Source organism: Antechinus flavipes, chromosome 2 (assembly GCF_016432865.1).
Source record: "Antechinus flavipes isolate AdamAnt ecotype Samford, QLD, Australia chromosome 2, AdamAnt_v2, whole genome shotgun sequence".
Classification (NCBI taxonomy): domain Eukaryota; kingdom Metazoa; phylum Chordata; class Mammalia; order Dasyuromorphia; family Dasyuridae; genus Antechinus; species Antechinus flavipes.
Genome location: NC_067399.1, coordinates 206,079,076 through 206,092,478, shown reverse-complemented (window position 1 = coordinate 206,092,478; position 13,403 = coordinate 206,079,076). Strand labels below are relative to the sequence as shown.

At 37.9% G+C, this 13,403-nt stretch overlaps 1 protein-coding gene across 1 annotated transcript in view; it reads left to right on the top strand.

The window, feature by feature from the left end:
• GALNT14 (polypeptide N-acetylgalactosaminyltransferase 14) overlaps positions 1–13,403 on the top strand; it is a 315,282-nt gene that overhangs the window by 254,040 nt on the left and 47,839 nt on the right. The window contains exons 7-9 of the mRNA XM_051976114.1: positions 3,211–3,298; positions 4,293–4,377; positions 9,903–10,006. Of these exons, the coding sequence (XP_051832074.1) occupies positions 3,211–3,298; positions 4,293–4,377; positions 9,903–10,006 (277 nt within the window). The remainder of the gene's footprint in view (positions 1–3,210; positions 3,299–4,292; positions 4,378–9,902; positions 10,007–13,403) is intronic.

Here is a 13,403-nt window from a genome sequence, read left to right as displayed (position 1 = left end):
CTTGCTTCTTTCCTTCCCTTCTCTACCCTGCTTAGTTCCTACATTTCCCCAAACTATTTACTTCTATTAAAAGTGGCTATCCTAGCTTTTGACAGTGTAAATACCTGCAGCCTCTGCATGAATTGGCTGTTATTGCTCTGTGCAGTTTATGAAGGTACTGTTAGAAATGCCTTGGGTAACAATATGATGAGCATCTGCTCATCCCTCACCTGATGTCAGGATCCAAGGACTTTATAAGTGATCTCAAAAGAAAGGGGAAAGGATAATGTTTGGTAGTGAGGACACACTTGTCAGTGACTGTGATACAGAGCAAGGGAAGTAAATAAGCATTTATGTAGTATCCTGGCTGTATGATGTACAGGGAAATGGATCCATGAAAATCAGTTTTAAAAAAGAAATATAAAGAAGATAATTGAAAAAAGAGCATATGGATACAATAATAGGATGTGGAAATAGAAGGACCAGACCTCGGTGGTGGTGGTGGTAAATGGGGAAGAAAAGGGAACCGTTTTTTTAAGCATTATTAGAGAAACATGAGAGAATTAAATAAAGAGCAGTACTCTTGTTGAGGACAGATAAGATCATGAAAATAGATCATAGGATTGTAGATTTGAGGTTCAAAGAAACTTTGGAGATCATCCAGTTAGGCCTTCTTTATTTTAGAAATGAGGAAAACAGATACAAAGAGATATTAAGTAATTTGTGAAAGTAGCAAAGTCAGGAGGCAAACTCGTTGTTTCTCACTCCAGTTCCACTTTTTCCTATTCCAGCTCTGCTGTTTCCCACTGACGCACATTGTTTGGTAGACTTGCTTTATACTTTCCTCCTATTTTCTCTGTAAGGATAATGATCTTTGGCCTCTAAGGAACAAAACAAAAATAGCTAATAGGCAACTGATAGGCATATTAAATAGAAAGGCGGTAAGAAAGCACCCCACTTCTCCATATGAGTTCAATTCATCAGACCCAGATGAATGACTTCCTATGGTACTCACATGGTTTGCAGATATGAGCCCTAAACTACTTTCCTAGATCTCTGAAAGGGCTTGGATAATGGGGAGTTATAATGAAGAACTGGGACATGGCCAACATTGACCCAGTGGTGAAATAAAGGGAATGGAATTCTTCAAACTATCAGCCAACGAGATTGACTTTGCTCCTTATCAAAATCTTAGAGCATTTATTAAAGGGATGGTTATTGAATATGTAAAAAAGGAAGCAATGATCACAAAGCTTTTTTAGGAAGGGATTATGCTGAATTAATCTAATTTCCTTTGTTGACAGCTGGTAAATTGATAGATCCCAGGCTGCTGGAGATATAGAACCATTAGGATCATAAGATCTAGCTAACTCTATCATTTTCCTTATGAGGATATTGAAACTCAATTAACTTTTCCAAGAATCATGTAGATAGTATGTGATGTGAGATATGAACTAGGTCTTCCTGAATCTGGGTCCATCATTTTCCATTTCACCACAGTGCCTGTAGAGTTTGGCTGTCATTTGTTTGGGTCTTAGGAAAATAGCTAATATCATACCTCATCTTCTGTCTCTAGAAATGTTTTTTTTTTAACAACAGTAAAATACTTTGCATTTACTTATCTATATACCTGTTATATCCCTCCCAGTACAATGTAAATTCCTTGAAAGAAGGAACTATTTTACAATTGTCTTTCTGTCTCCAGATCTTAGTGCCTTGCAAATAGAAGATGTTTACTAAATGTTTATTGAATTAAATTGAGTTATTAAAAATGGAGAGATGTGATAAGACAGCATAATATAATTATTAAGTGGGTGCAGAATTAATTGAATATGCAGAGAAAAGTCTAGAAAGGAATCAGTAGTTTATTCATAATCTATTAATGGCCTGATAGCAACTTCAAAGGAGGTATCATTATCATTAATGAAGAATCACATAGATTTATATTTAGTCCTGGTATTTAACATTCTTTATCAGTGTCTTGGACAAAGGCAAGATAGTACATGAGGAAGAAAATTAATCTGTGTTCAAATCCTGATTTTGATACTTACTATCTGGATTACAAAGGAAAGTCATCTCCCCCAGGGGGCTCAGTTTCCAATTTTTAAGAAAAGAGGGCTAGAGAAGACTCCCCCCAAGGTCTTTTCCAGTTCAAACTCCATAATCCTGAATTCTTGGATGTTTTGCTTATGAAATTTTAAGGTGGCTAAGCTGGCAGAGATAGTTGAAATACTGGATGACAGTCATGATTGAGTCAAAAACATCTCAGGAAGCTAGAGCATTAGATCAAAATTAATGAATAAAAATTCAGTAGAGATAAATATCAAGCCTTACAGTGAGGGTCAAAAAATTATCTTCACGCATAGAAGAAGGGGGAATCATGATTATTTAGCATTTATTGCAAGATCTGGAATTATAATGGATTAATAATATTTGCATGTTATAGCAACCAAAAGAAAGCTAATAGGAGACAACTTTATTATACTTTGCCCTGGTCATACTATATCTTGAATATTATATTCTGTTCTTGATGCCACATTTTGGGAGAATGTTAACCAACTAAAGAGTATATAAAGGGCCATCAAGATTGTAAAGGGTGTAAACATGCCATATAAAGATTATTTATCCTGGAGAAGACTAAAAAGGGGCCATAATAATTTTTGTCAAATATATGAAACGTCATGATATAGAAAAGGAATTAGATGTTTTTTTCTATTTGGTTCTCATTTTAAGTGGGACATAAGGAAAAGCTCCTTAATGTCTTGCTTTTCAAGGAAGCATTAGAGGTCTTCAAGAAAAGGCTGGATGGCCACTTGTTGAGTACATTACAGCTTGTCTCTGAAATTTCTTCCCAGCTCTGAGAGTCTGTGATTGTCTCTAACCCATATCTCAGAGCCTATTTTATAAAATTTTCCAGGAATTCATGGAAACACACAAAGAAATTTCCAGGAATACACGATCTTTAGAGCCACACTTCCCCACCAAAGTCTATCCTGGCTCTTCTCCTTCCAATAAAGTTAATTCTGCAATCATGTTATAATGGGCCCTCCTATGAGAAACTTCTGCACCAGAACACTCAAAATGGAAGAGGAACAGGTGTCCTCATTAAGACTATAGGAAGCAACTACTGTCTTCCTGCCATTACAGCTCCATTGACCCATCTCCCTTATTGTCTTAGCGTACCGTGGCTTAGGCATAAAGCAATATGGAGGAATCTGTATTATTTTTCAGGATCCTACACGGGTGGTGTGTCCAGTAATCGACATCATTAACCGGGACACTTTTGCCTACGTATCTTCTTCCCCAGACATGCGAGGTGGTGAGTGGGGCTGGCTTCTTTTCCCCAGTAAGGAATTTTCTTATCACAAATGATTGGTCATAGGAAAATAGAGTAATGAAAGAAAGAAGAAAAACTTATCAATATCATGACTTGTACACCCAGCCCCGATTCTGGGTCTGTCCCTTCACCTTGGAATGATGAAGGAATGGATGAAGTTTTGGGAACCCCAATATGACCCAACTAAAGAGAATAGGAGCTGAAACAAGGATTCCCTGATAATTAGGATCCTGTGTTTCGTTCCTATGAGCCTTTGGCCCTGATTCGAAAGGTTTTTTTCAAAAAGGGCAAATTATATCAAAGTCCCTTATAGTCTACCTCAAACCTCCCTTTAATTTCATTGGTTGGGAATCAGGGATCTGATATCCCTACCCAAAGAGAATAAGGAAAAATATCCTACTATTCAGTCTAACATATCCTTATGTGACTTGTTGCTTTGATACTTTTTATTTACGCTTGTTCAAGGACCCTGCCCTCTAGTATTTCTCCATGTCTGACTCTTTGTTGTAAGGAACCAACCTGACTTCAAAGAGAGTGTGGCTAATAAAGGAGACTATGAACATGCCTCTAAAAGGACAAAATATTTTTCCCATTACATAAGCCAAATGAATATATTTTGCATACATATATATATATTTATATTTAATTATATTCTATATAAATAAATATAATAAATATAAATTGCATAATTTCTTCCTTAGCAAACCATACAGGTTACAACTAAGTTCTTTTAAACCTTTCCAAAGAAAATTCATAAAGGAAGTCGGGGGGGGGGCGGGTGTATATGTTTGTTTCTTACATATCTCAAGGTTTAACACATACATATACAGTGAGAGAGTATTTATATATATATATTTATATATATATATATAAATATATATATATATACACACACATATGTATATATAAATACATGTATTTGTGCATATCTGTCTATATATACATACATTATATATTATTTTTTGCTATGGTTTAGGGTTTGATTGGACACTCCATTTCAAGTGGGAGGAGCTTTCCCTCAGAGAAAAGGCCTTAAGGGTGGATCCCATTCAACCCATCAAGTAAGTAAAAAGCTTTACACCTAAATTTTTTTTGAAAATTATTCTGAAATTAAGAAATAAAACAAACATTTCCATAATGTAATAGAATATAAAAAGAGATGATTACATATGAAACGGTACACCTAATATTATTGATAAAAGTTCAATATCTCACATCTAGGAGGAACACAAATATGTTAAATGTCGAAAGCTATTTGCCAATAATAGGGTAAGCAGAGGATATGAATAGTTTTATATGAATTTCAAAATACTAATATATATAAAAAAATGCTCCAATTCACTAAGGAGATTACACATTTAAAAAACTCTTAAGATTTACCTCATATCCTAAAAATTTGAAAAAAAACTGAGATATGTTGGAGGGACTATGGAAAAACAGGCATGCCAATATATTTCTAATGGGACTGTAAATTGTCCCACTTACTCTCAAAACAATTTGGAAAGTTATCTATTCATATACTTCAACCCACTGATCTCCCTAATGAGCATATATAGGATTTCAAAGACAAAAACAAAATTCCAGTATTAATCAAAATATTCACAACAGTACTTTCATGGTAACTAAAGATATAAAACAAAGTAAATGTCCATTGATTGGGAGATGACTAAACAATATGTAGTATACAAAATTAATAGAATAGTACTATACAGTAAGAAATAAAAATGAGTAATTTGAAAAAGTATGAGAAGATTTATATGACACAGAGAACCAGGAAACCAGAACCAGAAAACTTATGCATGTAAATTGAAAGCTCTCTAAGTGGAGACTGAATAAGTAAAAAATCAGCTGCAGTCCCAAAGAACAGATAGGGAATGATATCTCTTTCCTGACATCAGAATCAAGAGATTACAAGAGCAGAATGCTACATCTGTATTGATAGACTTGGTCATTGTTATCACTTGACTGCATAACTTATAGTTTCCTGGTTCTTCTGGCTACCATATTTGCATAGTACATGATCTCAAAAATGGAAGTCAGTGTGACAGAAAAAATGCTGCCACTTACAGGCAGTGTTCTGGCTATTTAGCATCTCATGTGCAGCATCTTCTCAAAATTAGGGACAATGATTCATTCCCTTCCTTTTTCACAGAGTTATAAGGAAAGTGCTTTGTCAGCCTCAAACCACTATATAACTGACTTATTAGTGCAAATATTAGCATCCATATTTTAGTGCAAATAATAAAATCCCCATTTTAGAACTGAGAGAATGAAGACTCAGAAAGGTGACTTCAACCAACAAGCATTTATTAATTACACACTACATGCCAGGGACTATCCTAATCAGGGAGATGCAGAGACAAAAAGGAAACAATCGCTGCCCCCCAAGTCATTTACTTTCTTTTGGGAAAGATACTATTTATATGTACAAACATTTACAAAGTATATGCAAGAAATGTAATGTAATGTGGGATGTGCGATGTCCTAGAGAAATCAGAAAAGCCTTCATGTCTAAACTGAAGGAAATGATGAGGGACTCATTCTAGGAGGTGGAAGTAAGGAGAGAAGATTCTGCAGCTTTGTCCAGGGTCACATAGTTCCCGTGTAGCAGATACAGGAGCCAAACTCAGTTCTTCAGCCTCTGTTAGGGAGCTCCATCCCCTTGATCTGTAGATGGGAATCCTGCTTTGACCATCTGCCTGCTGTTTAGGGAGACAGGATGCAACATGGGAGGAACGTTGGCCTGCCTTGGGACAAGATTAGTCCAGGTTTCCTCCTCTGGGGGCCAGCTGCCTGTTGGTACGTGCAGAGTACTCAGGACAGCCCCTACAAAGGCTTGGGATGTGTAGCTAGAGAATGTCAGTGACTTCCAGACTCTGTCAGTATGGAGTCGAGTAGTGGGAAGGGAAGGATAGTCATCATTGTCAGGAGCAGATAGAGTCAGACATGCTATCATTTGCATGTGAATTTGTTGCTTTGTACCTTGACTTTTTTTTCAATTCAGGAGTTGGCTTGGATTTGTTTTGCCCCATCAACTATCTCAAGTCCCTTTAATTCAACTTTATGTAATAAGATCATAGATTTAGAGATTGATTAGGGAGGTGGAGAGAGGCTAAGTAACTGATTTGCCCAGGGTCATTTAGCCAGTACAGGGTATCTAGGAGGCTCCATAGCACAGAGTTCCAGGCTTGGAATCAGAAAATCTGGCTCCCAGCACTGACTAGATGTGTTATCCTGAGCAAGTCACTAACTCTGTTTGCCTCAGTTTTTTCATATTTAAAATGAGATGGAGAAGGAAATGGCAAATTACTCCAGCATCTTTGCCAAGAAAATACAAATGGGGTAACAAAGTCAGACAAGACTAAAAATGGCTGAACAATAACTACAATTCAGCCAGTAGATGAAAGAGGAAGGATTTAAATTTAATTCTTCCTAACTCCAAGCCCACTAAGGGCAGACATTTGCAAAACTGGGATTAGAAGTTCAGCCTGTGACCCTGATCTAGAGTTAAATTCATTTAGAATACCCAGGGACTAGTCATAGGACTGCAGCAGAATTTATGATATCAAAGAGGTACATAGCACTCTACAGGCTTACAAAATGTGAAAGTTATAAGGTTCATGGCAAACTAGGTGCTTATATTTTAATTCTGACTATCCTAAAGAATACCATCAGGAAGATATAAATGATAAGAAGATAGTTATCTTTGAGAACTACAAATGAGTATTTCTCAAAGCAAAGGGTAGGAACTTGCAAAAGAGACCCAAAGAATCCATGAAAATGGACCAAATAGGAGCCACTAACCCATATATAAAGATTCCTGCAGTACCATGTTGACTTAGTTTTAAAATTTAATAATATTTATGCCTTACTGAATTTTTATTAAATATTCTCAATTACATTTTAATCTGGATCAAGCTGCAGCCATGCGTCCAACATGTGGCCTCATGCTCCGGATGTTTGATACCCTAGATGTAGACCACAATCATCAAACTTCAGATAGATATGTTGATATAAACCAAGGGTTAAACCAATAATATAGGAATCAGCCTCTCATGATTCCACATTCTCTCTTTTGACCTCACTCCCTCCTAGCCTTTAAATTCTTCACTGATCTGTGTAGGAAATCAAAATTACCAAACCTCTAAGAGCTGCTTGTGGCAATGAAATATAGCAATTTATGTACGTATGTATTCATTTATCTATTATCTATTTATATCTATCCTCATTCATTAGCTCATTCATTTATTCCTATCTGTCTCTGTCTATCCTTCTCTCCATCTATCACTTACCTATTGAGAGATGATGTTACGTTGGTCTTCATGATGCTGAGCACAGAGGATATTCTCAATAAATGCATACTTAATCAATCACTGATTGATATGGGTCATAGAAGCAGAATGATCTTGGGGGGGGGGAATAGGCGGAAAAAATTGCAAGCCATCCATCTACACATTCCAGAAAGATGATCATTACAAAGTCAAGGACAAAGCCAGCAGCTTATCTGTTTCTCCTTTTTCTCAAAGGCAAATGTTTCTTACTCTCTCTGTGCAACTGGCCTCTCCCTGAAATCATTTGGTTAAGCAATAAAACTGAACTCAACAGGAAGGGGTCAAGCTTAGGAAAAAACAAGTCAGTCCCGGGATCACTGGCATTATACAGGGTTTTCCTGAAGTCTAAGAGCAGTATTATTATGTGCCAGAAACTGTGCTAAGTGCTTTTATAATTATCATTTCATTTGATCCTTAAAACAACCTTATCTTCATTTTTCATTTAAGAAAACTGAAGCAATCAGAGATTAGTGAGTTTTCTAAAATCTCACAGAGAGTAAAGAGGCTAGATTTGAACTCAAACCTTTCTTGCAGTGCTATTTCTTTACTGTCCCACCAGCCCCATCATGTGGACATTAGTGATGTGCCCAGAGTCACACTAATGGTAAATATCAGAGACTAGTATTGAAATTGGATCTTTCTCATTCTAGGTACAACACACTTTCTACCAGATTAGAAACTAAGACTCCTGAGTTTTATTCTTAGTCACATCCCCAGACCTTAGCTGAACCTTTAGGGGGTTGAACAAGATGAGTTCTGCACTCGCTCCCAGCCCCAGACTTCCCTGATTCTCAGGACAAAGCTTTGGTTACCCTCAGGAGAAAGCATTTTTGCTCTCATGGTGTTCTCTGCTCTTCCTCAAGATTTTCTAATACCTTGACTTTGGATTCAGGGGAGCTAAATTTTAATCCTAATTCTGCTACTTATTACTGAGATGATCTCAGGCAAATCACAGAAACATGGACTTTCAGAGTTGGAAAGAACCCTAGATAGTCCATCCACATACCCTTCAAAAGAGTCCCTCCACAACACACCTGAAAAGTAGTCTTTCACCCTTTGCTTTGAAAACCTCCAGTGAGGGGAAACTTACTGTCTACTAGGACAACCTATGGTATATTTTTCCTTCCATCCACCCCCCATTCAGGTATCCTTCTGATACTTATCTGCACTTATCTTCTCCATTTTCTATATCCCTAGTTTTTTCAAAGACACAGATTAAGGCCCAATGAATAGAACATTGGGTCTCAAATCAGGAATTCCTGGGTTTAAATGTGGCCTCAGACACTTATTACCCTGGACACATCACTGTCTCATTTTTTCAACTATAAAATTGGGATAATAAGAGCACTCACTTTGCAGGATTGTTGTGAGAATCAAAGCAGGTTATATTTCAAATAAAACACAACAAAATATCTGGCATAGAGAAAGTGTTTAATAAATGCTAGTTTCTTTCCTTCCTTTGGCCAATCATCCCATAAATGGACTCAAGGCCTTTTCCTTCCTAACTTCCCTTCCCTTGGATTCTCTTCAGGTTATCCATATCCTGATATTAGTTCTAAAGGAGTTGGACTAGATTGTTTTTCTGACTGTAAATCCCATCATCCTTCCTCCTACCCACTATCAGGCAGGAAAGAAATTATAATAATAATGATAATAGCTAACATGTATATAATGCTTACTATGTACCAGGTACCATACAAAGCATTTTATAGTTATTTCAATCGACCAGAAAAAAGGAGAGAAACCAGAAAAAGATAAGAGAGATGTTTCATAAAGATCCAGTTTCCCATTAATGAGTAGTTGATAAAGCAGCTTTCCTAAGCTTTTTATTTTCTTCTTTAAGTGACTTGGAGTCCTATTTCATCACTGCTACAATTCCTAGCAGAGTCTTCCAAGGCAGTATCCTTGTGAGAGAATGTGTAAATTTTTTCCAAGTACCAAATGCATCTCATTTTGGAAGTCCGCAGTCAAGGCCATGAACCCCGGGCCTTGGGGAAGAGGCAGACTGATGGGTGTAGTGCGCCAGTGAGATCCAGAAAATTTATGAGCAACAACCAGCACAATGCCCGGGCAGTGCTACATGTAGAGGTGCATGTCCTTGTTCTAGGTAGAGTGGAAATTTATTGGTCCTTCTGCAAGAGGAACAAAAAGCATGAGGACAATAGCTTTGGGTGTCTGGGGTCTGAAGAGAAGAAATTCTGAGGAGCTTCAGCTTTCCTTTTGTTTACTCTCCTCTCCCTTTTCCTGATGTGCAGGACCCCAATTATTTCCGGAGGGCTATTTGTAATGAACAAATCCTGGTTTAATCATCTGGGGAAGTACGATGCAGCGATGGACATCTGGGGTGGAGAAAATTTTGGTGAGTCCCAGCCCATGCCCAGCCAAAATTGAGGCCTGAAGGCCTAGTGAGATAAAAAGAAATCCCAAGTATCTTGGTGATAGCCTCCCATCTCAGCGGATGTGTGAGAATGGGTGAGTAAATGAGCGGAACAATCCGGGACAGCAAAGAGGAAGCAGAACAAATGGGGCTTTTACTTGGGGCTAAAGCTTTAAGGGGTTGCAGGTGAGAACCAAGAGTTTGTGCAAAACAAAATTAAGGGGATGTGGAACCATGACGGATTGGATAAAGGCTGGCCTGGAGTTGGAAAGACCAAGGTCCAAACCCTGTATTTGATTCATAGGCGCTCTGTCAGTGTGACTGCCATCCACTTCACAGGGATTTTAGCTCAGAGTGCCCGCCCCTCATTGGCAAAGCCCAGGGCTGGCAGGAAGAGGAGGCAGAAGGATGGGGGTCCCGCCAGCTCCCTTTGCTACTCCTGAGCCCACAGAGCGTGCAGAGTGGATGGCAGCATCCCTGAGCCGACGTGCTGGCCCCGGGAATGATCTATAAGGACAGGGTCTGGTGTTTAGCAGTAATCTCATCCATTGTCAGCCTGCTATTGTTTTCTTCCATCCCTGCCTCCTTGGTGTTTTATGGCCTTCTTCCTCAATCTGTAAGAGTTATTCTCCCCAAATTGATTGCCGCTGGCCTGACCTGCAGCATCTGCTCTCCCTATCCGGCCTGTAGAAAGAAATCTATCAGGGAAAAAGTCCATCTCTCAGCCTGTGCAGGCTAGATCGAAGGCCCAACAAATGCCATGGAAAATGAAAACAATCATAAACCAAACTGAATTCTGACCCAGTCCTGGTCCAGGCAGATTCATCACTGTCTTAAGAAGGTCCAGTCTCACACCAAGCTTCCTGTACCCCAAGGAGACAGCTACCCGCTCTTCAAGACTTTCCCGGGCCTGGTGGGCCTCATGCTCCTGCTTTAGCATTTCTGCCAGGATTACATTATGTAGGCCTAGAGAATGAATAAAGCTGAAGAACATCAGAGCATCTCCTGCAGTGGAAGAACAGAAAGGGCTCTCGGGCACTCACTAAGAATCAGGGAGGACCATGGAACATTCATACTGGGGAAGCTCTCCATCATCTAGTCCAATTTTCCACCTCAAGCAGGAGTCCCCTCTGTTAAAACCCTGAAAGGCCTCTGCTTAAACACCTAAGGAGAAGGAAACTTGTGGCCCTAGTGGGCAGCTTCTCATACACAGTCTGTGAAAGTCAACTATCAATATGAAAATATGCACATGAATACATCTATGTGCATTGTATGTTATAGAAATGTATCGCACAAATGAGTAGTATGTCTGTGAATGAATGTGTAAGCTCACGCACACAGTTATAAAAAACTAGGAGTGACTGCTTTGTGAGCAAGTCCCCATCTCCTTAGATGTTTAAGCATATACACGCATTTGTGTTTACATGTTATACACATGGAATATGTGCAGATTGTGTCCATGTAGAACATGGTATGTGTACATGTGTGAATACATATGCACACACATATACATGAATACCTCAGTAAGGCACATTTTCTATGTTTCTATTTACTATAGCATAAACATGTTATATACATGTATGTCTTGCACATGGTACACACACACACATATCTACAAATGTGTGTACATGTAAGAGGAGAAGGAGTTGTGATTGATTACCTTCAACTCTCTATATGAGATTTTCTTGTCAAAGATACTGGAGTGGTTTGCCATTCCTGTCCCCAACTCATTTTAAAAAGAAAAAACTAAGGAAAAAACAGAAGTGGACTGGCTTGCCCAGGGTCACACAGCTCATAAATCTAAGGCCAGATTTGAATGCAGATCCTCCTGCCACTCTGTGCACTGAGCCACCTAGCTACCCATGTATGTGTATCTGTATCTATAGATATACTCACATACACACCCAAATATCTAACCTATATATAGTGTTTTAAAATTTGAAAAATACTTCTTTTGATCAGATTTTTCTCTGAATGTAGATAGCATTTTTCTTCATAGGTTTTTTGTAGTTAATTTGGGTATTTATAATGGTCAATGACTGAATCGCTCAAAGTTGTTCTAAAACAACATTGCTGTAACTGTAAACAATGTTCTCTTGGTTCTGCTTCTTTTGTTATTCATTATTTCATGCACGTTTAATCCACATTTTTTAAGCTTATGGAGCTCACCATTTCTTATGGAACAGTATAGTATTCTATGATGATCATAATCATTCTTTAATTGTAGATGTATAGAATATTTTACATATATATGTAATGTGTGTGTATGTAATGGTAGCCACCTCTAGGGCAGGTGGGATAACATTATTATATTTAAAAGGAATATAAGTTTTGCATAAGAGATTTATAGTTTCATTGCAGTGTTCTTTTTTAATTATACTGTGTTATGGAAAATGTACAAAAAACTTTACATATATTATCTTATGCATTCCTTACAAAAACATAGCAAAGTAGACATTCTTGAAATCCCCTTATTACAGGTGAGGAGACCAATAAGGAGGAGAATTAAATGAATTGTTTAGAGTCATACAACTAAAAAATGTTTGAGGCAGGATATAAATTCAGTTCTTCCTGATTGTCGGAGCAATAATGAAGGGACACATTCTCTTCATCCAGAGATAGAGCTGAAAAATAGAGGGATATATAGAATCATTTGGAGTTTTCTTGGCAGAGATATTAGAGTGGTTTGCCATTTCCTTCTCCAGCTCATTTTGCAGATGAGGAAACTGAGGTTCACAGGATTAAATCACTTGCTAGTAAGGGTCTGAGACCAGATTTGAACTCAAGAAGATGAATCTTCATTCTACACAGTAATAAGATTATATGATGATTGATTCTTATGGACATGGCTCTCTTCAACAAAGAGATGATTCGGGCCAGTTCCAATGATCTTGTGATGAAGAGAGCCATCTGCACCCAGAGAGAAGACTGTGGGAACTTAGTGTGAATCACAACATGGCATTCTCACTCTTTTTGTTATTGTTTGCTTGGATTTTGTTTTCTTTCTCATTTTTCCCTTCTGATTTGATTTTTCTTTTACAGCAAAATAGTTGTATAAATATGTATGCATATATTGAGTTTAATATATTTCTACCATGTTTAACATATATTGGACTACTTAACATCTAGAGGAGGGGGTGAAGGAAGGGGGGATTGGAACACAGGGTTTTGCAAGGGTTAATGTCACAGAATTATCCATGCATACGTTTTGAAAAATAAAAAGCTTTAATAAAAAAAGAAGATGAATCTTCCTGACTACAGACCCAGGACTGTACCAAATGTACCATCTGGAGGGTGTTTAATCTAGAGGAAGGATTGGTAGGAGAAGGAGAGTGAAGTGTAGGGCATGCTGACTATGGTCAGATATTGAATGTGGAAG